Raw genomic sequence first — 26945 nt, forward strand, 5'->3', positions numbered from 1 at the left:
TTTACAGGATCCAAAGGACTGTCTTAGAAAATTCTAAAGTATATGTAATTAGACTTTAACAGTAAGATAGAACATATTCTCATAGCACAGCCCTTAAAAAGTCAAGAATAATACTGAGAATTAAGTACAGTTCTATTCTATCAAGAACTAGAAATGAATTCTGTGTGCATAGTGGCACTTAAAACAAAGTTCCATGTAAGTATAATCCATCTATGGATGTGAATTTCAGTGGCAAACATTAACTTCCAAACAACTGACACCAAAGGAATTTCCAATCAAAACACAAGCATGATGGCTTTCATTCAATGTAGAGCTGTGATAATTCTATAAAGAGACCCTGAATCCTTAAGTACTGTAATATGATTTTACCCTGTGACACTAATACTAAACACATCAACTCTAATGCACAGATTCTGACACATCATGATAAAAAGATAGCCTTTTTCTATATCAGAAAATGCTGAATTGTCCAGTGCAGTATAGGCTGGTCATTGCTGATCTACTGAAATTCTACATCCTCCAGACTGAGCAGTATTGTAGGACTCACAAAAATTACATTTCATGCCTAATATATGGAACTGGACTGTAGATTTTCCATTGCAATCATTGCAGAGAATCTGAAAAGAGATGAATTAAAATTAAGTATACTAAACCTTATAGATAGAAAGTGGCATTGTCTGCTCAAAACAATTCCTCGAAAATCATACTTAAGATATGAAAACATACCTTTTATTTGTTCACTAAAAACTCTAATAAGAGAGTAGCTTTGAATTTAGAAAATGAAAATGTGGATTTGAGCTAAGAAGTCTTATTTTAAAATAGTTCCCAAATAGTATAAATAGTAGTAGCACAAAAATTAACATAGGCATCATAATCAGATCAACACCTATACTAATTCAAAACAACAATTTCATTATTTTTTGTTGACACTTAGAATATTATCTTAGTTAACAAAACAAATTTTTACATACTTATAATATTTTTGCTTATTCTTTAATATACTAAGTTCCTAGCCTTCCATGCCTCAAAAATGAATTAAAGTCCAAAAGAATACTTTCTAAAGTTGAACAAAGAAAAGCTTTTGGCTCATCCCTAAAATGACAATAAGATGGCACTTAGGAATTAATCTCTTCTAGTACTGAGATCCTGAAAAGTAAAAAAGGTGTTAACCTGAAAAAAGATCAATAAATTACTATGTGAGAAAAGCATTAGCTTTAGAAGAGCCACACCATAATAAGTAGAAAACATCCAAATTTTCTCTAAATTATAATTTGGAAAGTAATTCTTTTAAGAATATGATCTAAATGTAGAAAATAGATTACTCGTTGCCTAGAGCTAGAGGATTAAGGAATGACTGCTAATGGCTATGGGGTTTCCTTTTGGGGTGATGAAAATATTCTAAAATTGATGGTGGTTATGTTTGCACAACTCCAAGTATACACTAAAAAGCACTGAACTGGACATTTTAAATGGATGAGTTGTATGGTATGTGAATTATATCTCAATAAGGCTGTTATTTTAAAAAATGATCTAAATAGGACACAGCACACTACAGCCTCTAATAAAACATGATACAACTATCAGTACTACAAAAGTGATCTTTCATTGATCTTACTAACAATTCAATTATCCACATGAATTATGAAATGCTCCAGTGTGAATTAAATAGAAAATAATTTTTATCTGGCTTTGTTAAGTGGTTTTTATCTTTTTGTGTAGAAGTATTTGAAATGAAGATGTTTTGAAAATTCATATGTTGAAAAATTATTAAAGCACCAGAAAGCTATCTACTTTCCAAGTCTAACCTGTAACTGAATGTACTATGCTGAGACTAGATAGCAGCACATCTCAATTAATGGAGAAAAGATGATCATTCTCCACGAGGCAAAAGGCACAGAAATACCTCTTATATTTTAGATTACAGGCGAAGACCAAATAAAGTCTTAGACTAAAAAGGGTAATAAACATTAAAAACCAAGAAGTAATCTTAAAAAAAAAAAAATCAGTAAACATGTTTGCCTGAAATAAAATTTAAAATAATTAAAATTAAAACATAATTAAAATAAAACATCAAACCAGTAATCCACCTCTACTCAGTTACATTACCAACTGACTCTGCTAAGTGATATGTAAATTATTCAGAATAAAGTTTTTGCCTGCCATCTAGTGTTGGGAAGAATTTCACAAAGATATTCTTGGATTTTTTTTCCTGGTCTTTTGAGTTCAGAATAACTAAAATTTAAAGATTATTCTGTCCTTCCCATTAATCATCACATTGGCATCTACGCCCAAATAGTATTTTTTAGACAGATCTGAGCAAACGGGAAAAAATAAACATGAACATCAACAAGGAACCTGAAAAGCATTTTTAAGCACTGATTCTACTCACATCCACAGTCATGTTCTGATACTCTGATGGCATAGGAGTCTGTGCTACCTCATCATCCAGCTGTCTCCAGTACCTAGTCATATCTAAAGCAGAGTGCATACATAATGGACATCTGTAGCCTCTAGGAGAGATAAAAGAGTTATTTCCCAAACATTAAATGGGGAGTATATCAACTCAGGTATACAAGAAGATGCATGCTAACTGGTACATAAACCATCCAAGACAGGTATTATTTTATATTTCAAGATCATCTTACAAATCTGGAAACTTTCATAATATAAAAGTTTTCAATTCAATCCTGTGTCATAGGGTATTTTTTAAACCTACTTCTTTTTCCTCAGTTCTCTAAAATGAAGAGGAATTACTCAATATTCTCTGTAGAATATACTCAATATATTTTAAAAACCAATTAAACTGCTTTTTAGCTAAACAGCCTCAATTTCTTAATCTATTCAAGCAAAGGAGAGATTGTATTCCTTAAAACTTATTCAGATCATATTATTTCCTTTCTAAAAATTCTGAAAAAGTTCCCTTCTATCCGGCTCTTAAAGTTTCTACTCATTAGTTTGCAAGACCAAAATACATTTACACAGTCTCCTCTTTCCTAACTATTTGTATCTCACTTTAGCATCCTTTCCCCACAACAAAATCAGCATTAGATAAATCTTGTTATCAGCTTTTTTTGGCAGGTCATTATACTGGGCCAATAAAACAACTAAGAATTTTGAGCAACATGCCTCAGCATTTTTATTTTTTACAACGCTATGACTGCCTCTGGCAGAGACTGAGCTCCCCAATAAGTATAGCCAGAAAATGAGAGTTATCTGTCTCAAGTTGCGGGATGAGATAAGGCATAACAGAAACATGAGGACAAAGGTATAGTCCTATGCCCCCACCATGCTTTTTGCTCAATTTAACACTACCCATCTACCCAACCCATCTCGAGAGAAAGATCTACCATGTCCAATATGGTGCAAGTAACTGCAAGGTTTGCCCATTTCCCCCTCCCCTCAAAAAAACAAAAAAAAGGAAAGAAAAGGAAAGAAAACAGAGGTCTTACAATTACAGTTTTTTTAAATCCCATGAAACACTCACTCTTTCAACATTTCTTCATAACACGTTCTGAAAAATATAACATTATTTTAATAAAGCAAAAAGTACCTCCACTATTTCCAAACATTTTTTAGGAAAAAAACCAAAGTTACTTTACCTGTGTAAAAGATGTCCACATGGCAAGACATGAGCAACAATACGGGATGTGTGAATGTCCTGTAAAAGGAAATAAATGTTAGTGCTTAATTACATGAAGACAATATAAATACCCAGTATTTTAAATTCAAGAGGAGATATTTCCAAAACAAAAAATATTTTAAGCTTACCTCCAAACATACTGGACAATTCTGCCGGGAAACATTTTCAATACACTGTTTAAAAGCAAAACTAAAATTACCAAAGCTTAACTAGATGGAAATGATATAACCATAGTATTAATAATAAAAACTAACTAAGGAAACAATACCAGCTTATTAAAGATAATAATGAACATTAATACACGTTTCTTATATGTCAGACAAAAATTGAACAGTTAACTCTCACAACTATGGCTTTGCACATTACCTGAAACAATGAAATTGCTTAATATGTCTTAATTATTCAAATTATCTTCATTTTATATATAAATAATAACAGTTCATATTATAGAGATTGTACTACATGCCATATGCCAAGTTCATTACCTGTATTACCTCAATTAATTCCCACAACACTAAATGAAACAGGTACAATTATTACCCCGTTTTACAGATGATGTATTTGAGGCCTAGAGAAGCTGAAGAACTCCCAAAATTATATGGTAGCAAGAGGTGGAAATATATTTGAGCTCCAACACGGTGCCCACAGGGCCTGAGTTCTTAACTTGACAAGACAGTGTCTGATTAGGTGTGAGGAGGTAAGAGAAAAAGCACCAAGCCATGGATGATGCCCAGGTTTTTTAATTAAGCACCTGAGTAGATGATACGACCATTTACTAATATAAACAATAAAAAATAACTGAGAAACTAAATAAAAATACCACAAGAGAAAATGAGTATACAGTTTTCCAAAGACAACACAGCAAGCATATCTTGCTATCACCCTAAACTCAAGTCGGTAAAACCAAAACCAATCTTTTATCTCCTACAAATTCACAATCTATTAATCAAGTACTTTAAGCCAGCACTAAAAACCTTGGGTGTCATCTTTATTCAGCCCCATTGTTTCTCCCTTATACTCATCACAATATCCCCTATGTTCATTATTCATCTCACCACCTTAGTATTTTAGGCCAGTTATTATCTAGTACCTATTTTTAAAACACCCTCGTTAGTCTCTCCATTCTCTAAATTCTTGGATAGAATCAGTACTATAAACGATAGTTTATTAGATTTTCTCCTAAGTAATGAAAAATAATTTTTAACAGGCCTAGGATCATGACATAAAATTTCTACATCCAAATGAAAAATATGTCTAATTATGAAAGGAATACTGAATTTTCTTGGAATGCTGTGTTAACAAAAGGTTACACTGCTCTGTATTTCTCCTGTACCACACTTTCTAAAAGTTATTCTTAAAACCAGTATCAATGATAAGAATCCATAAGCCAATTTAGAAGTTGTCTACATTATACTAATAACTGGTGGAAGTATTCTTACACACCATAGAGAAGAAAAGGAATTGTAGATCAGATATTCTAACGTGTATACTTTAGAATATCTACTTAATACTGCTTAAAAATAAAAAGCGACATGATTGTACTCGGTAATATCTGAAAATGAGCATGCTTTTAAACAAATGAGGATTTGAGCTGTTTTCAAAAACACTGTAATACTTTTTAAATCATGCAAACTGAATTATATACCTTGTGCTTTCCTTGGAGATTTATTGTGAGGCATAAGTTACATTTCAGACAGTGGAAAAAATCTTCCTTTGGACCAATCCTTAAAAAAGCATGAAAACAAACACGTTTTTTACTACAGTGATAATCTGTTCATCATATATAAGTTTAGTTTCACTGTAAAGAAAGTTCAAACCACACTGAAGAATATGAGTAAACCCTTACCTCCCCAACAGCATTCCCCAAATGTAAAAGCACTATAAGCAGAATGGTACCTACCCTTCCATGTCTTTTTTTCCTATAAAATTGCCCATATATATATACAGACACACACACTTTGGGTTTTGTTTTTTACATAGATGGATTCTTTCTATATATCCTGTTCTGCAACTTTCTGAAGAAAACAATTATTTCCTGAAGAGTATTCTATGTATGAATACATAGAACCACTTTATTCCTCTCCACAGTTTCATATTACATGGTATGGATATATCATAATTTTTTAAATACCCTTTTATTGATATAATTTACTATCTTTAGTTCATACAATGATACAATAAATATCTGTATACAGACATCACTCAACCTACATGTTGATGACTTTTTATAAGATTCCTAAAAGTGAAACTATGGGGTCAGAGGGCATTGCATCATCAGTTCTGATGCTGCCAAACTGACCTCCAAAGACAGTACAGTTTATACTCCCACCAACAGTGTGTGACAGCACCCACGTTCCCCACACCCTAGCCAACACTGGTTACCTATATGACAGACAAATTTGAAAAGTCATTTTAATTTGCATTTCTCAAATGATGAGACAGGGAGCATATTTTAATGTTTATGAACCATTTGGATTTCTCCCGTGGATTGCCTGTTCATGGGCTTGGTTCATTTTTCTACTAGGGTATTTGTCTTTCATCAATTTAAAAGAGCTCTTTTGGGGACTCCCATGGTGGTCCAGTGGTTAAGCCTCCATGCTCCCAATGCAGGGGGCCCAGGTTCGATCCCTGGTCAGGGAACTAGATCCCGCACGCCACAACAAAGATCCCACACGCGGCAACAAAGATCCTGTGTGCCGCAACTAAGGCCCAGCACAGCAAATACATAAATGTTTTTTAAAAAGCTCTTTTTTTAACTGAAGTATATACTTGATTTACAATATTATATTAGTTTCAAAAATATACAGCATAGTGATTCAATATTTTCATAGAGGACTTCCCTGGTGGCACAGTGGTTGAGAATCTGCCCGCCAATGCAGGGGACACAGGTTCGATCCCTGGTCCGGGAAGATCCCACATGCCATGGAGCAACTAAGCCCGTGCACCACAACTACTGAGCCTGAGCTCTAGAGCTTGCGAGCCACAACTACTGAGCAAGCATGCTGCAACTACTGAAGCCTGCACACCTAGAGCCCGTGCTCCGCAACAAGAGAAGCCACCGCAATGAGAAGCCCGCACACCGCAGCGAAGAGTAGCCCCCGCTCGCCGCAACTAGAGAAAGCCCGCATGCAGCAACGAAGACCCAACGCAGCCAAAAATAAATAAAAATTTTAAAAGAATTTTTTCATAGATTACACTCCATTTAAAGTTATTACAAAATAATGGCTATTATTTCCCTGTGCTGTACAATATATCCTTGTTCCTTATCTATTTTATATATAGTAGTTTGCATCTCTTAATCCCTTACCCCTGTATCTTGCCCCTCCCCCCTTCTCTCTTCCCACTGGTATCCACTAGTTTGTTTTCTATATCTGTGAGTCTGTTTCTGTTTTGTTATATACATTCATTGTTTTATTTTTTAGAGTCTACATATAAGTGATAACATATAGCATTTGTCTTTGTCTGGCTTTTCGCTAAGCATAATACTCTTTAGGTCCACCCACGGCATTGCAAATAGCAGAATTTCATTCTTTTTCTGTGGCTGAGTAATATTCCTCTGTGTGTGTGTGTAAGTGATACTGTTATGAACAGTACCACTTGGGGTGCATGTACCTTTTCAAATTAGTGTTTTCATTTTTTTCGAATACGTACCCAAGAGTGGAATTGCATATAGTATCATATGGTGGTTCTACTTTTAGTTTTTTTGAGAAACCTTATTTAAAGGAGCTCTTCACATATCTTGGGTATTAATCTTTTTCACTTGCATATGTTACAATTATTTTTCTGGTATGTCATCTATCTTTTTTTTACATCTTTTGTCATACAGTCATTTTAATTCTTATGTAATAAAAAGACATATTTCCCTCTATGCCTTATGCTTCTTCTGCCTCTGGTCTTGAAAAGACTTTTGAAACCTATAGGTCATGAACACATTCCTCTATATACTTCTAACACTATGGCTTATAATTTTTATATTTTTCTTTCATCCATTTGAAATGTATTAGGTATGGTAAAGGTGAGACTGCTAGTTGTCCCCAAATTTCTCTTATACCTCTTCTTGCACAACAACAGAACATTTAGCTAGGCACAGGGCTGTCCAGAATAAAAACTATTTTCTAACTTGTCTGAAGGTATGAACAAAAGAGACAAATGAAAATTCTGTCTCATGTCCTTAGGAGAAAAGGGTATATACCTTCCCTTCACCTATTTCCCCCTTTCCACTGACCAGAATATGGACTCTTCTAAACTACGTAGGCAAGAAAATATCTTATGGATGGCAAAAAAATAAGAGGAACCTGGACTTCTGTTTAATTAACTATATGGTTCAGACTTTTCCATAAGAAACATAAACGTCTACCTTTTCCGAAGCACTTGTTAGAGTTTCTGTCACAACATGCTAAAACCACATTCTAATGAATGCACAGTTTTAGTAATCAATTTTTTGTTCCCAAATGGATAATCAATTTTCCTAATGCCCTTTCCCCTGATCTGAAATGCCACTTTTGTTATAAATTCCTATGTATAAATATGTGAATGTACCCACACACACTCACAAACACACTGTTCTTCCCTTTATCTATTTGTCTATTCCTGTACAAAGAACACACCATTTGAATTACTCTAACTTTATCATGTTTTGATCATGTGGAAAGGCAATCCCCTCCTTGTTATTCTTCCTTTTCAAAATCAAAATCTGCTTAGCTATGTGAATTTTCTCTTCCAGGTGAAATTTAGAATCAGCCTGTCAAATTCCACAGGTAAAACCCTGCAGGGAGGCTTCCACTACTGCCCAAGACAGAATAAGAGAGACTGGATCTACCCTCCTGCCTAAAACAACCACCACAAAACCCAAACAAAATATATGAAACAAGTTTCACTGAACATCAGGCAATGAAGGACAGTGATCTGTGAGATACAGGAAGCAAATTAAGTGAGCCCTACAGCTGCCCCAGTTTACTGCTTAGAGCACTTTCAGGTCAAACAAGTTGAAGGAAGTAAGGCAGAGCCAAAAAGACTTCCTGACTGAGAAGATGGCTGGAGTTCACAGGACAGAGTACCAGAGAGGACAGAGCTGCACAGGGGAGCCCCTCAGGTATTCAGCAGAATACACATCAGTGCATGCATGTGAGGAAACTACCCAAGGCCAGAGAGAGAACCATCCAAGAGAACTAGAAGGAACAGTGCTCAGCACTCAGACATGGCCAGTTTCAGTGCTTACTCCCATCAGTCAGACTGGAAAACCTTAGAACTCATGGGATACTGGGTAGAGTACTCAGGAAGGTACTGAGCAACACCTCAGTAGTGAGGAATAATTATTCCTAGAATAAGCACACCTCCAGATCCATCTAACAAATTATAAAAGCAAGTCCCAGAAGTACCAAACTGTTTCCAAGTAACTTAACTGCATCTCAAAATAAAGCTCACAAAGATTTGCAGGAATATGAAAATAACCCAACAAGGTAAAAATCACAGTGTCTGGTATCCAACAATGACCAGTGACGCAAAGCAGCAGGAAAACCCAACCAAAAAAGAATAATCCATCAATCAAAATCAATCCAGAACTGACACAGATGTTAGAATTAGCAGAGAAGGACATTAAACCAATTATTATTACTATATTCCATACATTCAAATAGTATAGACATGAAAGATATAAAAAAGACCCAAATCAAACTTCTGGAGTTAAAAACTAGAAAAGGTTGTTTGCTTATGATTGATACATCTTTTGGTATGTTTGTTATCCTTCCTTAAAAACAACTACATAAAAGAAAAGAAAGCGATTTAAAATTCTCCAGTGGGAACAAGGAGAAAGGATTAACATAGAATACTTAAGAGCTCCAGCAGTACTGGTAACATTCTATTTCTTAAAATGAGTGGCTTGTTGTATTAGTATACTTTAAAACATACACACGTTACATATATGCTTATGTATACGTCTAACACTTCAGGATTTTTAGAAAGAAAAAAATTCCTATATATCAACATGTCAGTAGTACCTTGTCAGTGGGTGATTGGACTTCAGGCTGTTTTATCAATACTTTCATTCTTTCTATTTTTCTGTATTTTCCAATTTTTAAGTCTGTAGTGATTTTATCAAAACTTTTGACAATTTTTTTTAAACTAATCTTCAAAAAGGAAAAATATCTACCCTAATTTTTTACCTTAGTTGCCTACAAAACACTTCATATAAAAGCATATTTTCTACCCCAAAGTTAAAATTTAAATAGGCACACAATTGTTGATGGCCTAGTTAAATGATGAAGGCATGAAGAAACTTTTTAGAATGGAAATTTTTTTAATCTTGATTTGTGTTGGTAATAACACAGTATATATATTTGTCAAAAGTTACTGAACTGGACACTTAAAATGAATGCATTTTATAAGATGTATCAATAATTATATTCCAACTAAGTTGATTTTAAAAACTACTATTCCTCAGATATATCAGAAGCAATTAGAAAAGAATACATACAGTACCTACAAATTCCACAGTTTTCACAATGATACTGTTTCTTGTCTTTGTCAAACAGATGGCACATACTGCAATAATATTCTCCAAACAATGTGCTACATTCTTCACAAGTCTGTTGTGCCTAAAAAAAACACATGTAACTAAAAAATTACAGTTTACCGAAACATTTTGAATTACTATTTAAATATCCAGAATTTTTATTAATGTACATGCAGTTTTATCTTTACAAGCTTTTATACACTGAAATCCAAGATAAGGCTTACTTTAAGAGCTAAAGAAGTCATATTGGCAATACTCTTGATTAAATTTTTAAAACCACCTTAGGATAATTTTTTTAAAAAGAAAGAAAATAGAAATTTGTGATAAAATCTTACACGTTGGATTTTTTCACAGTTTATGCACTGCACTTCCTTTACTTTAAAGCGATCTAGCAGATGATCTTCATTGTTATCATGACACAACCGGCAAGAATAAAGCTTGTCACAGCATGGTGCCTAATCCCCAAGGGAGAAAAACAGTTACAAGAAGCAAGAAAAGACAAGTTTGCAATGCAAAAAGAAATTTCCTTCCTCCTCCTCCTTGGAACAAGGTCAAAAGATTACAACCAATAGATCATTTGGTAAACTGACACTAAACATGACATTTCACTGTGTTCCCTTCAACGTCTACATTTCTGTATCAAGTTGAACACAACCTTGTAGTTAAAGACAGAAGAACTGTGAAGGATGGAAGTTCCTAGATTGCAAAACTAATCCCACAACACCCTAAACTCATTCTCAGCCTAAATGGCAGGCAGGCAACTTCTACTTAGACATTCCAGATAAATTCATTTACCAACTTCAACCCCAAAGCATTAAATACTATAAAGATTATATTTTAGTCCTCTTAAGTTTACTAACCATCAACTATGTATCTGATACTTTAGAAGATGCAATAAATGTAAAAGACAGTCCTTGTTTTCAAGAGCAGCAAAGACTGCCAGTTGTCCAACAAAATCTACTGTCTCCTTCTTCCTGGGCACATGACTGCCCAGCTATACTACAGTTTCCTTGCTGTTACCTGTGACCAAACGACTAAGTTCTTACCAACAGAATACACACGGAAGAAATCAGTGCCACTCCTGGGGCTGCGTATTAAGAAACTGGGCATGCCTCCTCCTCCGTGGCAAAATAATACAATGGAAAAAACTTGTCCCTAGGATGATCATGTGAAACAGAGCCTCATTACCAAACTGGATCATTCACCTTGAATTGTTAGGTGAGAAGAAATAAACTCTTTATTCTTTAACTCACATTACTACTGGGTCTTTCTGTTACAGCAACTTAGCCTTACTCTAACTAGTACATGGAGAAGTCTGCAGGCCAATAAGGTAACCTGATACTTTCCAGTACACTGCGACCTTTCAGATCCACTCATTTCTGAAGACTTCCTATGCCATGACTTCCCATAACATAGCTTATTCCTTTCTTATTTTAACACTCAACTGGCTCCTTTTCTTTCCAATATTACTCTTGTCCTAAACCTTAGTTATCTGCACATCCAACAGTGATAATCCCTCCAATACCCTGAACTCTCAGTTCCCTTTCTCACTTCAGTGGCCTTGTCCTCCAACCCTCCTCAGCCACATATTCTCAGTCATACCACAAAACAGTGGTTCTCAAACATTTTGGTCTCAACCCCTTTACATATAGTCTTAAAAATTATGGAGGATCCCAAAGAGCTTTTGTTTATGTGAAATTATATCTATTGACACCTACCATATTATAAATTAAAACTTACAGGTTTTTAAAATATTTATTACTTATTTTTAAAATAATAGCAACAAACCAATTACATGTTAACATAAATATTTTAATGAAAAACAGCTATATTTTCCCCCCAAATAGGTAGATTCTCATATGTGCTTCTGCATTCACTCAGTTTTGGCTGAAGTATATGAAGAAATTTTGGGCTCACACAAATATGTAGTTGGAAGAGGGAGGAGTATTTTAATAACCTTCTTAGAAAATTATGGATAGTCTTCTGATACTACACCAAAACTCAACAAATCTTAAGAACAGGTAGTTGCAACATGAAATCTGAAATTCATCAGTGAACTTTTCTCCCTTCCATTGATCTATCTTGCATTGTGAATGGACCTTTTATCCATCCACTGGTCATTTGGAAAATATCAGTTCACTGAATTATGTAGCTCTTCCCAATGTTCCCACATTTGACATGCAATATCAAAAAATCACATTTGTTAACATCACTAACCATCTTATCAGAAAACTAAGTATTGTGACGCTTTCAAGCTCACAGAGGCTAACACAGGTTTTCCAAAACTCTAATTTTTACATGAAAGCTTGAATTTTATCACTGCTGATTGTTTTCCTTGCAATGACAGTCTCACTTCCCTCCTAGTCGAGAAAATGTCCACCAAATACTCAAGTCTGAATAATCATAGTTCAAGTAAAAAATGCCCCATTAAAAAAGAAACTTGTTCCGTTCATAATCCAATTGCATAGAGCTTTTCCTCATAACAAGCACCTAATGTAAGTTTGCAAAAGTGCCTGATGAAAACATCCCATTTCAAACATACAAAAAGACATGTATTCAATAGTTGATATTTTATACAATTAATAATTTTACTGCTTTAATTCTATCAATGACATTCTTAAGTGAAACTGGCTTTTTTTTTTTTTTTAACTATAGGTTTAGTACAGTTCAGTGCCACTGCCTTGATTCATGTTAAAGTGCTAGCAGTTTTAGTCATTAGTTTCACACATGCTAAAAAAGACAAAAATGTCTTAGCAGTACACAGTAGTCTTCTAATGGGTCTCAGGAATTCCCAGGGGTCCCATTACCCACACTTTAAGAGCCACTGCTTAGAACAAGAACTGAATCCTGTTTGTATTTTAATTGCAAGCATTAAATTCTCTAACCACTACCTCCTCCTTTTCCAACTCATTCCGCTTCTTCCCTTGCACACACCCTAGTTCCTTCCTTCTCTATTTACATACTCACCTACCCAGAACCCCAACTCTGCTTAAATCCAATTCTCTCCTACTCAACCTGCATAGGAACACCTAAATATGGCTAAAGCAAAAGCACCCCCACACTGGCTGTTCTCACGTTTAAGTCACAACCCCTAATGAAAAGTGGGCTCTTACTACCATGCTTCCCTAGTCAATTCCTTCATTCTTCCACCGTCTAGGACCGAACACCTAGATGATTACTTCGTATCTTCTCCTCTCTCTTCAAACCTCAAAAACCTCTTCTTCCCGCTACACTCTTGCTTATTTCACTATGAAAACAGAAATAATCAAAAGAGAACATTCTCCCACAAACTCTGTCAACCTACTTGCAAATGTACCTCACACTGTCTGTCCTTCTGTTACAGTCTACAGTCCATGTTTTTATCTAAGGCCAACTCCTCTCCTTGTACACTGGATCCCATCTTCAGTTTGGCTACTGAGAGACAGGGCTCCTACAGTTTTCCCTCTCCCTCCTGCATGATAAATGTTCTCATTTTGCGGGGTCAGTTCTAAGAATATACATACATGCTGCAACACCTCCCATCTTTCCCTCCCACGGGAAAAAAAGAAAAATCCCATGATCCCACATCTCCCAACAACCACAGCCTCCATTTTTTTTTTTTTTTTTTTTGCTCTCTTTTACAGCAAAACTCCAACAATTGTCTATAAAGGCTACGTCCATTTCCACTAATCCCATTCTCTCTTGAATCCACTCCAATCACACTCTGCCCCAACCTCACCACAGAAACTTTTCTCGTCAGGATCACCAGTGACCTCCTCCTTGCCAAACTTAAAGGCAAACAGCAGCCTTTAATTTAGTTGATTACTTCCTCCTTAAAACTCTTCACTTGGTCTCTGGTATTTAAGGGAAGGGAGTGGGGGCAAAAAAGCATTTGATACTCAGGGTCAACTACCTGAGTGCTATGAAACACAGAGATATTTGTGTGATTTTTTGGGGGGAGAGGAGAGGAGGACGAGGATATTGAATGCAGTTTTAGACCTGAAGTCTGAAACTCTAACACATCTCAATGGAAATGGAATCACACGGATAGCACTCACTCTCCTTAAACAACACCTGGTGAATGACCACCTTTGAAAGAGCTTTATCCAGTGCAGTGGAGGAATGGTCACCAAACCACCGCCTACAAAAAAGGCTTCAGGTTATCCTTACAGGCCTCATACTTTTTTATGAAACAGGAACTTCTATCACCCATATTTTATATGTGGGGCATTAACCAGTAGTTTTCTCAGAAGTACTGAGTTATCAAGAGCAGAGCTAAAATTTGGGGGGTACGGCTGTGGGACTCCAAAGCTCAAGCCTTCTAAGCAAAATATTTAAACCGCTTCTTGCAAGAAAAATTAATTAACTTTAATTGGATGGATGCGAATTTTTAAAATTCTAGATTGACTAGGAATTTTTCTGAAACAGCTAAAGTAACAGTATATGCATACTAGACACTCTCCTATACATCATTCCCTATTTAGTGGCAATTACATGACTAGCTTCCTATTACACACGTACGTTTCCTCCTTGGCAGGCTTAGGCATACTCACTGACTCTCAAACGAAGCTAGCAAGCTGTAAAACTTACTTACGACAGGAGATGAAATCGTATTCTGATTCTCCACTCGCTTACCCCACTTCGCTTATGTCATCACACACCTGAAAGTGATCCTGGAGATAAGCCGGCACAGGCCTGACGCTGCCTCAGTCTACTTCCAGCAGCGAGAGACTAAATAAATGAACCCACTGATAAAGTAATCAATGTGCAAGGCCAGGCTCTTCCCAAGCAAGACGACCTTTGCTCGCAAAGCACAACACAAGAGAATAAGTGGGGCCTGTGGTCGCCTTGCCAAAAACGTTCTCTACAGCAGGAACCCAGTGAAAGGGGAAGGTATCCAGACAACGGCTTAACCTCAAACTTCAGCCCAAGCCTAAAACCGCCCTGCCTGCCCACCCCGCCCCCAGCCCAGCCCGGCGGAAGCTCGTAGGGGAAGAGCCCACTTAAGTCCTCACCTTCAGGAGACATCCTCTGTCATAGTGTTCGCAGCCCCGCCGTCCTTGCGCTTGACGGCGGGCGCCGTCTTCCCGCGCCGAGGCCGCCATCTCCTCCACCTGCCCTCAAATTCCACGGACCCTTCCACCAGGACGAAAGCTACGCCCTGAGAAGCATCGCCGCTCTACCCTAGCCCCTCCCGCGTACAGCTGCCACCGGAGCCAAGATGGCGGCTGGGCACGTGACCCGGGGCAACCGGATTTCCGGTTCCCGAGCTGACGGGACGGAAGCGAGGGGAAGCGCAATCTCTGTTGTCGGTGTTAGTTGCTGCCTTCGCCGCTAACGGTAATGACTCTTAGGTTGCCTCCCCTTTTCCCCGCTTCGCTACCCGCCCACACCCTGGGCGTGGTTCGGGACGAGGAGGACCGCAGCGGCGCGGAGACGCCTGGCGGCCCCTGAGCAAAGGCCGCTCTCTGGCCACATCCGCACCTGTGACAGGGCGGCCCCTCCCTCTCCCGGCGGCGGCCGGAGCCTCGAGAAAGGGGCGGAGCTCGGCCCGGTCTCCTGGCTCTGAGCGGGTCCGGCGCGCGCGCTGCCGGCTGCTAGGCACCCAGGCGCTTCTCAGCGCCCCGAGCTCCTTTCTTACGTCCTTTTCTCCTTCATTGCCTCTTCATTCCTTCAGTATAGATCCTAACATTTACTTTGTGCCAGTCACCAGCTACGCCGTGGGGATCAAAGTGAGAAAAAACGCACGCCCCACCCTGCCCTCAGGGAGCTCACAGACTGGTGCCGAGAAAGACGTTCATCGGGGACTCTGAAATAAATGTAGGGTTAGAGCTTTGAGAAGTGCTAGGAAGGAGACGTGTGTGCTCCCCGAGAGCTAATCCTAGAGGGGATCTGACTTAATCTGGCTGTCAGGGAAGGGCTCCCTGGGGAAGCAACGCTTGGGCTGGGAGCTCAGCCTAGGTTAGGGTGCCAGGAGGAGTCAGTGTGCCAAGGCGTGGTGGCGAGGGAACATGGTGCCTGTACGAAGTGGTGGGAGGGACATGTACCGGCCTCCTAAATGGAAACCGGGCGCCTCGGTGCATCGCTAAATATGACTTGCCTTATTAGAGAGCCAAACCCCTAGAAAATTGTATGAGCAGAGCTGCAGGTTTTGGAAGAAAATATTTCCCTTTGGCTTTCTAACATGATTTCATGTTACCTAAAACATACTGGAAGGTACCGGGAAAGGTAACTATGTTCCCCTTAGCTTTGGAGTTAACTAACGCTTACCCTTTTAATTTTCTTTCAGTTCTGGTATGAGTTGCTAAAACCATGGTGAAATGTTGCTCGGCCGTTGGATGTGCTTCTCGCTGTTTACCAAATTCCAAGCTAAAAGGACTGACATTTCACGTGTAAGATTCTGCTGTAGTTAAGCCAAGTACTTCTGACTGTTAGAAAAAGCAGAAGACAGTTCTACTTAAATCATCAGTTTTGCAGCCAAATGCTCTGCCCCTGAGCTATACGCCCTAGACGTTCAATTTTGAACTTTGGTTCCTCAGGTTCTTTTTAAATAGCCTTTTGAGTTGAATTTGAAATGACAGTGATACTTTTACACTTTTATCATTTCGTTTAGAAGCTTAAGATACCTGCAAAGGTATCACAGGCTGATTAACAAAAATATCATCAACCTCATTTTTGCTAATATTATTACTTTGTATTTTAACATAACTTCTAAGAAGTTCAGTGTTGTTTACGTATAGCTTACAGTCTGAAGGATCTTTGCCTAAATATATTCTGTCCTTTAGAAATAGATCAAGTTTATGTTGTAGAGAAAAAATATAGATTACAAGTTTAGGATGGTCCTAATTTAAAATTTTAGTCATTCTGACAGAATAGGAAAGGAGCAATAAGATTTAATAATTATGCATTTGCTAAAGGTTTATTTTGCTGCTTTTGGGCCAGGCACTGTGCTGTGTGCCAGAGAAAGACCTGCTAACTACTTTGCTAGGTATAAGGAAATCAAAAATGAGTATGTGTATCCTACCGTATTCCAAAAAGGATTTGAACCCGCTGGAAAAATTGGAAAAGATATGGTTATTGGCCTCCAGATCTCAAAATAATTCTGATCTCCAGAATTCCAAACTCTGCAGGTGTTCTCTGCATTCATTCACTAAGCATTTATACCCCTGTTTTGTATTAAATGCTGTACTAAGCAATTTTTTTGATGCTGACCGAAGAATGAAAGTACAAGTGTCTCTGTTCATCTGGGATAAATTCCTCAGATAGGAAAAAGGCCCAAGTGATATTCTTTATCATCTACAGATGAAGAAAAACCTTCAATTGCGGATCTTACTAAAAGGTGTTAAATGTCGTTTGAAACTTTTCTTCTTTATAATATGAGAAAGATGTAAATGAGGGCCATATGCCTGCAGCATGTTTGGTAGAAAAATCTGACTATGAAAACTGAAAGTTAAGAAAGCATGAGTCATGATGGTTTCCTCAATATCCCAGTTCCCAAGAGTAATACCAAGAATCAATTTAGGCACAGCCTTAATTCAAGTATATATCTATAGTGTTTAATTTTAAAATACTTCTTGTATGTTTTTCTAGATTCCCGACAGATGAAAACGTCAAAAGAAAATGGGTATTAGCAATGAAAAGATTTGATGTGAATGCTGTAGACACTTGGGAGCCTAAAAAAGGAGATGTGTTGTGTTCAAGGCACTTTAAGAAGACAGATTTTGACAGAAGTGCTCCAAATATTAAACTGAAACCTGGAGTCATACCTTCTATCTTTGATTCCCCATCTCACTCACAGGTTTGTTTATGAGATACTGCTTACCGTCATTACCCACTTTTTATGGTACTATTTAAGAAACTTCACCACACTTGCTACCATTTTTATTGTTTGCTTATTAATTTGAAGCCCATGCTTTAAGTTTTTAGATTTGTAAACTGCTGCTTAAGCTTTTGTAATGAGTAGTAGGAGAATTTTACCAGTATCCACTCAGAAATGTCTGTATGTTACTAAGGTTTGGTGAAGCGGGCTACCTTAGGAGTTGGTATAGCTCAAGATTCGTGTCTGAAAACTGGAGGAACATGAGAGGGTTGGACTGAAGTTCCAAGCTGGCAGTGCTTTCTCACACTGCAGCAGAAGTCAAGAGCAGAGCCTCTGACAGCCCCAAAGTATACTTTTAGAGCCACACACATTCAAGCTTAAAGCCTAGGTAGGACTAGAAGGTAGAAAACCAAAACGGGAGAAGGAAAGGAGAAGAGAGGTCAGAAAAAGACAATTAAAGGATTGTTGAAGTAAACTCTAGTTGAATTCTGTGTGTTTTCCTCAATGATGTTAGTGCCGTGGGTGGGCAGCTTCACCCTCAGTATCTCACTTGACTTCGTATACCTGAAAGTGTATTCGCGTCCAGAAACTATAGAGACTGACTGATTCCAATGTGGAGAATTCAGGGAGAGCCTGTGGGTTCCCACAACAATAGTCATGAACCTCCACTGAAAGGTGTCTCCTTCCTGACAGCTGGAAACGGGGGAAGTAGTCTAGAAGAGTGCCTGCTCCCAGGTGGTCTGGCTCACGTTCGCGGGTGTTCATATTGCAGTACCTGAGCTATCCGGTGGAGACTGCCTCACTTTCTTCCATATTAATAAGTGAACAGTATCTTGTGCAATTTGCTCTCAAGGGTTTGTTTCCTATAGCAGGGAGTCATCTGTAATGTTAAGAGGACCTTAAGAAATATGGACATACTAAATCAAATAAACCATAAATTACTAACTTTCAAAAGCTATTTCCTAATAACACATTTTTTATTATAGGAAATTAGATGATACAATCAAAAAGAAAACTAAGATTAACAATAATCACGTAATCCAGAAATAATATTGTTAACACTCTGATGTGTATCTTTCCAGTCGTTTGTATGTATATGTTTGTATATAAATTCATCTATGTTTATATATTCTTACAAAATACAATTATACTGTATATCCTTTTTATTTTTTGCTTCACTCTTTCGTTCTTTCAACATTCATATAGTGCTGGCTGTGTGCCAGGCACGATTCTAAGCACTTTACATATATATTAACTCTTTTAGTCCTCAAAACAACCATAAGAGTTAAATACTATTATTATTCTCATTTAACCACTTGAGAAAACTTAGGCTCAGAAAGCTGGAATACATTCCCCAAGTCACACTGCTGTTAAATGGTAGAGGCTGGATTTGAACCCAGGCATTTTGGCTCCAAAGTTCACTCTTAACTACTGTTTTCCATGATGTTAAATATTTTTCCACAAGGAGACTTCCCTGGTGGTCCACTGGTTAAGACTCCACGCTTCCACTGCAGGGGGCACGGGTTCGATCCCTGATCAGATCCCGCAAGCCATGTGGCATGGCCAAAAGAAAAAAAAAAAAAGACACGAGGACAGTGTGACAAATGTCCTCTTAAAAATACATATTTTTTCCACAACAGTGGCTTTCAAACTTTAGTCTACATGAGTATTATCCAGGGAGCTTGCTTAAAATGCAGAATCCTGTGCCCCTCTCCCAAAGAATTTGATTCAGCAAGTTTGGTTCGGAGTCTAGGAATCTGCACTTTTTAACAAGCACCCCGCATGATTTTGTTGCAGCTCAAGGGATCACGTTTTTAAGAGAAACCTATATGGAACATCAATTTTTTAACTAAACTTTATAATGAAGTCAACATATATAAAGGCCCACCATAAAGCTTATACCAATCTGCTCCCCTACTAGTTATGCATAAAAGTGTCTGTTCACCCTAATCCTCAATGTAAGTTGTGATTTCAACCTTTGGTAAAATTGATAGGCAAAAATGGCATCTTATTGTTTTAATTTATCTCTGAATATTAGAAAATATTAGAATATGAATATTTCTAATATGAATATTAGAAAATGTGTTTCTGCATTTTTTCATGTTTATTAGATGTTTTTATTTCTTCTCATGTGAATTACTTATTCAGGTCCTCTTCTATTTTCGTCTTTTTCTAAGCTGTTTTGGAACAACACTAGATTTTGAGGCTATGAATCATTTAACTGCCATCTATGTTGCAGTTACTTTTTGTTATTTGTCTTTACCGCACATTATGGGGTTGGTTTGTTTTGTTTTGTTTTGTTTGAAATTCAGACTTTATTTTGAGTAGTCCTATATTTTCTCTTGTGCTATCTGACTTTAGCCTTCCCCTTTAAGATTATGTAAATATTTCCCATGTATTTTTCTACTTCCTCATTGTTTTCATTCTTACATAAATTTTCCGTATATAGAATTTCATGGGCTTCCCTGGTGGCGCAGTGGTTGAGAATCTGCCTGCCAATGCAGGGCACACGGGTTCGAGCCCTGGTCTGGGAAGATCCCACATGCCGCGGAGCGACTAGGCCCGTGAGCCACAATTGCTGAGCCTGCGCGTCTGGAGCTTGTGCTCCGCAGCAAGAGAGGCCACGATAGTGAGAGGCCCGCGCACCGCGATGAAGAGTGGCCCCCGCTTGCCGCAACTAGAGAAAGCCCTCGCACAGAAACGAAGACCCAACACAGCCATAAATAAATAAATAAAATTTAAAAAAAAAAAAAAAGAATATGAATCTTGATCTCCTGGTCACTAGTTCATCACTGATTTGTGCCACCTTCAAATTTAATTGTTTCTAACCGAGAACAAAAAAATTTACATCTTAAAAAAAAAGAAAAAAAAGAATTTCATTGTGACTTATTATACATAAAGGATATAACTGTTTTTCATAATTAGTTCATTTTTTCATGATTTATAGCCTTTCTCCACTTATTTAGAATGCCACTTTTTATCCTAAAGGCTCTTATCTACATGATCTATTCAGATTTTTCTAAGAGAGTAGTACACTTTTTAAACTATTGTTACTGAGTAGGGTATTTTTAATACTTTGTAGGGTATATCTTCCCTCATTATCACTCTTTTTTTTTTTTTTCCCAGAAAAATTCATGTTTCCAGATCAACTTTAGAGTTACTCTGGGGAAGTTCCTTTAAAGTACTCTCAGTGAATTTAAATTTTACTGACCTTTAAGAGCAATTTCCATAAAAAGAAATATATTAATTTTACTACATAAAGTTAAGAAGGTTGAAATTTTTCAAAAGGACAGAAAATCTACAATGATTGTTATTAACTATTCTTAACAGGGGAAAAGACAAAAGCTTCATTGTAGGAAAAACTTCACCCTCAAAGCCCTTCCAGTCACAAACCACAATCACCAGCTTGTTGGTGCTTCCTCGTGTATCGAAGAATTCCAGTCCCAGTTCATTTTTGTAAGTAAAATTACTTACTGGGCTAATGTTAATATTATTAAGATGACCATGTCCTCTCCATTAGGATTAAGTTTTCAAAATCTTATTGAAAAACTAGGAGTTTAGGTGTTTGAGATTTTTTTTTAATATGTAATATCCAGAAATATTGCTTCCCAGGGCCATTATACTTTATATATTTGCAATAACGGTCCACAGGTAGTTAATCTTTTGTTACATAGTTCAAAGAGTGCTTTCACAAGGATATTTCAACCAATAAAATACAATAATTAATTCCTCCCTTTAGGTACTGTAGTTTCTATATAGAAATATCTAATTTAAAAAAGTTATGTCTTTAGGTTTTCTTAAAGGACAGTCGTACACACACAGTATTGAAGCTTTATTCATCTCATTGCCTGTTGATGTTAGAACCAGGCCTGGAATCCGGATCTGTTTTACTGTCTTGATTACTATAGCTTTATAATAATTCCTGAAATCAGACAGTGTTAATCTTCCAACTTTGTTCTTTTTCAAAGTTGTTTTGTATATTCTGGGTCCTTTGCATTTTCATATGAATTTTAGAATTACTTAGTAAATTTCTACAAAAATCCTGGAGTTTTGACTGGGATTATGTTGAACCTACAGATCTATTTGGGAAGAATTGACGTCATAATAAGACTATTTTAAGTCTTCCAACCCATGAATTCATTGTATCACTTCATTTATTTAGACCTTTAAATTCTCTCAGCAGTGTTTTGTAGTTTTCAGTGTACAGGTCTTTCACTCCTTTCATCAGATTTATCCCTAAATATTTTATATATTTGGATGCTATTATAGACAGTGTTGTTTTATTTACTGTTAATGTGGGGAAATAAATTTACTATTTTTTTATTTTGTTTTATACAGCAGGTCCTTATTAGTCATCCATTTTATACACATCACTGTATACATGTCAATCCCAATCCCCCAGTTCATCACACCACCACCCCCACCCCCGCCGCTTTGCCCCCTTGGTGTCCATACGTTTGTTCTCTACATCTGTGTCTCAATTTCGCCCTGCAAACTGGTTCATCTGTACCATTTTTCTAGGTTCCACATATATGCGTTAATATACGATATTTGTTTCTCTCTTTCTGACTTACTTCACTCTGTATGACAGTCTCTAGAACCATCCACGTCTCAACAAATGACCAAATTTCGTTCCTTTTTATGGCTGCATAATATTCCATTGTATATATATACCACATCTTCTTTATCCATTCGTCTGTCGATGGGCATTTAGGTTGCTTCCATGACCTGGCTACTGTAAATAGTGTTGCACTGAACATTGGGGTGCATGTGTCTTTTTGAATTATGGTTTTCTCTGGGTATATGCCCAGTAGTGGGATTGCTGGGTCATATGGTAATCCTATTTTTAGTTTTTTCAGGAACCTCCATACTGTTCTCCATAGTGTCTGTAACAATTTACGTTCCCACCAACAGTGCAAGAGGGTTCCCTTTTCTCCACACCCTCTCCAGCATTTGTTGTTTGTAGATTTTCTGATGATGCCCATTCTGACTGGTGTGAGGTGATACCCCAATGTAGTTTTGATTTGCATTTCTCTAATAATTAGTGATATTGAGCAGATTTCATGTGCTTCTTGGCCATCAGTATGTCTTTGGAGAAATGTCTATTTAGGTCTTCTGCCCATTTTTGAATTGCATTGTTTGTTTTTTTAATATTGAGCTGCATGAGCTGTTTATATATTTTGGAGATTAATCCTTTGTCCGTTGATTCGTTTGCAAATATTTTCTCCCATTCTGAGGGTTGTCTTTTCGTCTTGTTTGTGGTTTACTTTGCTGTGCAAAAGCTTTGAAGTTTCGTTAGGTCCCATTTGTTTATTTTTGTTTTTATTTCCATTACTCTAGGAGGTGGATCAAAAAAGATCTTGCTGTGATTTATGTCAAAGAGTGTTCTTCCTATGTTTTCCTCTAAGAGTTTTATAGTGTCCGGTCTTACATTTAAGTCTCTAATCCATTTTGAGTTTATTTTTGTGTATGGTGTTAGGGAGTGTTCTAATTTCATTCTTTTACATGTAGCTGTCCAGTTTTCCCAGCACCACTTATTGAAGAGACTGTCTTTTCTCCATTGTATATCCTTGCCTCCTTTGTTGTAGATTAGTTGACCATAGGTGCGTGGGTTTATCTCTGGGCTTCCTATCTTGTTCCATTGATCTATGTTTCTGTTTTTGTGCCAGTACCATACTGTCTTGATTACTGTAGCTTTGTAGTATAGTCTGAAGTCAGGGAGTCTGATTCCTCCAGCTCCGTTTTTTTCCCTCAAGACTCCTTTGGCTATTCAGGGTCTTTTGTGTCTCCATACAAATTTTAAGATTTTTTGTTCTAGTTCCGTAAAAAATGCCATTGGTAGTTTGATAGGGATTGCACTGAATCTATAGATTGCGTTGGGTAGTATAGTCATTTTCACAATATTGATTCTTCCAATCCAAGAACATGGTATATCTCTCCATCTGTTGATATCATCTTTAATTTCTTTCATCAGTGTCTTATAGTTTTCTGCATACAGGTCTTTTGTCTCCTTAGGTAGGTTTATTCCTAGGTATTTTATTCTTTTTGTTGCAGTGGTAAATGGGAGTGTTTCCTTAATTTCTCTTTCAGATTTTTCATCATTAGTGTATAGGAATGCAAGAGATTTCTGTGCATTAATTTTGTATCCTGCAACTTTACCAAATTCATTGATTAGCTCTAGTAGTTTTCTGGTGGCATCTTTAGGATTCTCTATATATAGTATCATGTCATCTGCAAACACTGACAGTTTTACTTCTTCTTTTCCGATATGTATTCCTTTTATTTCTTTTTCCTCTCTGATTGCCGTGGCTAGGACTTCCAAAACTGTGTTGAATAATAGTGGTGAGAGTCGACATCCTTGTCTTCTTCCTGATCTTAGAGAAAATGCTTTCAGTTTTTCACGATTGAGAATGATGTTTGCTGTGGGTTTGTCATATATGGTCTTTATTATGTTGAGGTAGGTTCCCTCTATGCCCACTTTCTGGAGAGTTTTTATCATAAATGGGTATTGAATTTTGTCAAAGGCTTTTTCTGCATCTATTGAGATGATCATATGGTTTTTATTCTTCAGTTTGTTAATACAGTGTATCACATTGATTGATGTGCGTATATTGAAGAATCCTTGATCCCTGGGATAAATGCCACTTCATCATGGTGTATGATCCTTTTAATGTGTTGTTGGATTCTGTTTGCTATTATTTTGTTGAGGATTTCTGCATCTATATTCATCAGTGATATTGGTCTGTAATTTTCTTTTTTTGTAGTATCTTTGTCTGGTTTTGGTATCAGGGTGATGGTGGCCTCATAGAATGAGTTTGGGAGTGTTCCTTCCTCTGCAATTTTTTGGAAGAGTTTGAGAAGGATAGGTGTTAGCTCTTCTCTAAGTGTTTGATAGAATTCACCTGTGAAGCCATCTGGTCCTGGACTTTTGTTTGTTGGAAGATTTTTAATCACAGTTTCAATTTCCTTACTTGTGATTGGGCTGTTCATATTTTCTGCTTCTTCCTGGTTCAGTCTTGGAAGGTTATACCTTTCTAAGAATTTGTCCATTTCTTCCAGGTTGTCCATTTTATTGGCATAGAGTTGCTTGTAGTAGTCTCTTAGGATGCTTTGTATTTCTGCGGTGTCTGTTGCAACTTCTCCTTTTTCATTTCTAATTTTATTGATTTGAGTCCTCTCCCTCTTTTTCTTGATGAGTCTGGCTAATGGTTTATCAATTTTGTTTATCTTCTCAAAGAACCAGCTTTTAGTGTTATTGATCCTTGCTATTGTTTTATTTGTTTCTATTTCATTTATTTCTGCTCTGATCTTGATGATTCCTTTCCTTCTGCTAACTTTGGGTTTTGTTTGTTCTTCTTCCTCTAGTTCCTTTAGGTGTAAGGTTAGATTGTTTATTTGAGATTTTTCTTGTTTCTTGAGGTAGGCTTGTATAGCTATAAACTTCCCTCTTAGAACTGCTTTTGCTGCATCCCATAGGTTTTGGATCGTCGTCTTTTCATTGTCATTTGTCTCTAGGTATTTTTTGATTTCCTCTTTGATTTCTTCAGTGATCTCTTGGTTATTTAGTAACGTATTGTTTAGCCTCCATATGTTTGTGTTTTTTACGTTTTTTTCCCTGTAATTGATTTCTAATCTCATAGCGTTGTGGTCAGAAAAGATGCTTGATATGATTTCAATTTTCTTAAATTTACTGAGGCTTGACTTGTGACCCAAGATGTGATCTATCCTGGTGAATGTTCCATGCACACTTGAGAAGAAAGTGTAGTCTGCTGGTTTTGGACGGAATGTCCTATAAATATCAATTAAATCTATCTGGTCTATTGTGTCATTTAAAGCTTCTCTTTCCTTATTTATTTTCATTTTGGATGATCTGTCCATTGGTGTAAGTGAGGTGTTAAAGTCCCCCACTATTATTGTGTTACTGTCGATTTCCTCTTTTAGAGCTGTTAGCAGTTGCCTTATGTATTGAGGTGCTCCTATGTTGGGTGCATATATATTTATAATTGTTGTATCTTCTTCTTGGATTGATCCCTTGATCATTATGTAGTGTCCTTCCTTGTCTCTTGTAACATTCTTTATTTTAAAGTCTATTTTATCTGATATGAGTACTGCTACTCCAGCTTTCTTTTGATTTCCATTTGCATGGAATATCTTTTTCCATCCCCTCACTTTCAGTCTGTATGTGTCCCTAGGTCTGAAGTGGGTCTCTTGTAGACAGCATATATATGGGTTTTGTTTTTGTATCCATTCAGCAAGCCTGTGTCTTTTGGTTGGGGCACTTAATCCATTCACGTTTAAGGTAATTATCGATATGTATGTTCCTGTGATGATTTTCTTAATTGTTTTGGGTTTGTTTTTGTAGGTCCTTTTCTTTTGTGTTTCCCAGTTAGAGAAGTTCCTTTAGCATTTTTTGTAGAGCTGGTTTGGTGGTGCTGAATTCTCTTAGCTTTTGCTTGTCTGTAAAGCTTTTGATTTCTCCATTGAATCTGAATTAGGTCCTTGCCTGGTAGAGTAATCTTGGTTGTAGTGTCTTCCCTTTCATCACTTTAAGTATATCATGCCACTCCCTTCTGGCTTGTAGAGTTTCTGCTGAGAAATCAGCTGTTAACCTTATGGGAGTTCCCTTGTATGTTATTTGTCGTTTTTCCCTTGCTGCTTTCAATAATTTTTCTTTGTCTTTAATTTTTGCCAATTTGATTACTATGTGTCTTGGTGTGTTTCTCCTTGGGTTTATCGTGTATGGGACTCTCTGCACTTCCTGGACTTGGGTGGCTATTTCCTTTCCCATGTTAGGGAAGTTTTCGTCTATAATCTCTTCAAATATTTTCTCTTGTCCTTCTCTCTCTCTTCTCCTTCTGGGACCCCTATAATGCGAATGTTGTTGCATTTAATGTTGTCCCAGAGGTCTCTTAGGCTGTCTTCATTTCTTTTCATTCTTTTTCTTTGTTCTGTTCCGCAGCAGTGAATTCCACCATTCTGTCTTCCAGGTCACTTAT

General features: G+C 37.1%; 2 protein-coding genes across 4 annotated transcripts in view; one reads left to right on the plus strand and one right to left on the minus strand.

The window, feature by feature from the left end:
* Positions 1-15372, minus strand: RCHY1 (ring finger and CHY zinc finger domain containing 1). 2 transcript variants are annotated; one of them, XM_061191484.1, is made up of 9 exons: positions 15146-15372; positions 10487-10606; positions 10118-10233; positions 5286-5364; positions 3769-3813; positions 3600-3658; positions 3485-3511; positions 2390-2510; positions 1-617 (listed from the first exon to the last, which is right to left on the minus strand). In XM_061191484.1, the coding sequence occupies exons 1-9, from the start codon at positions 15233-15235 to the stop codon at positions 489-491; spliced, it is 786 nt and encodes a 261-aa protein (XP_061047467.1). In that variant the 5' UTR covers positions 15236-15372; the 3' UTR covers positions 1-488. The 2 variants fall into 2 exon arrangements, with proteins under 2 accessions (XP_061047467.1, XP_061047468.1); XM_061191485.1 differs by lacking the exon at positions 10487-10606 and having other exon boundaries at positions 15146-15371.
* Positions 15339-26945, plus strand: part of THAP6 (THAP domain containing 6) — a 17553-nt gene continuing 5946 nt past the window's right edge. The window contains exons 1-4 of one of the 2 annotated variants that reach the window (XM_061191486.1): positions 15339-15470; positions 16420-16522; positions 17721-17928; positions 21280-21405. In XM_061191486.1, coding sequence (XP_061047469.1) covers positions 16443-16522; positions 17721-17928; positions 21280-21405 — 414 coding nt within the window. In that variant the 5' untranslated portion in view covers positions 15339-15470; positions 16420-16442. The remainder of the gene's footprint in view (positions 15471-16419; positions 16523-17720; positions 17929-21279; positions 21406-26945) is intronic. The other variant, XM_061191487.1, reaches the window with a different exon arrangement.

Source organism: Eubalaena glacialis, chromosome 5, assembly GCF_028564815.1.
Source record: "Eubalaena glacialis isolate mEubGla1 chromosome 5, mEubGla1.1.hap2.+ XY, whole genome shotgun sequence".
Lineage (NCBI taxonomy): Eukaryota > Metazoa > Chordata > Mammalia > Artiodactyla > Balaenidae > Eubalaena > Eubalaena glacialis.

What these genes read in the sequence shown, in the direction of transcription:
- RCHY1 (XM_061191484.1), bottom strand. Translation starts at nt 15,235, where the DNA reads ATGGCGGCCTCGGCGCGGGAAGACGGCGCCCGCCGTCAAGCGCAAGGA. An exon ending in ACAGAGGATGTCTCCTGAAG is followed by an intron (nt 10,607 to 15,145) that starts GTGAGGACTTAA and finishes CTTGGGGATTAG; the next exon opens with GCACCATGCTGTGACAAGCT. An exon ending in ATCAGAACATGACTGTGGAT is followed by an intron (nt 618 to 2,389) that starts GTGAGTAGAATC and finishes ATCTCTTTTCAG; the next exon opens with ATTCTCTGCAATGATTGCAA.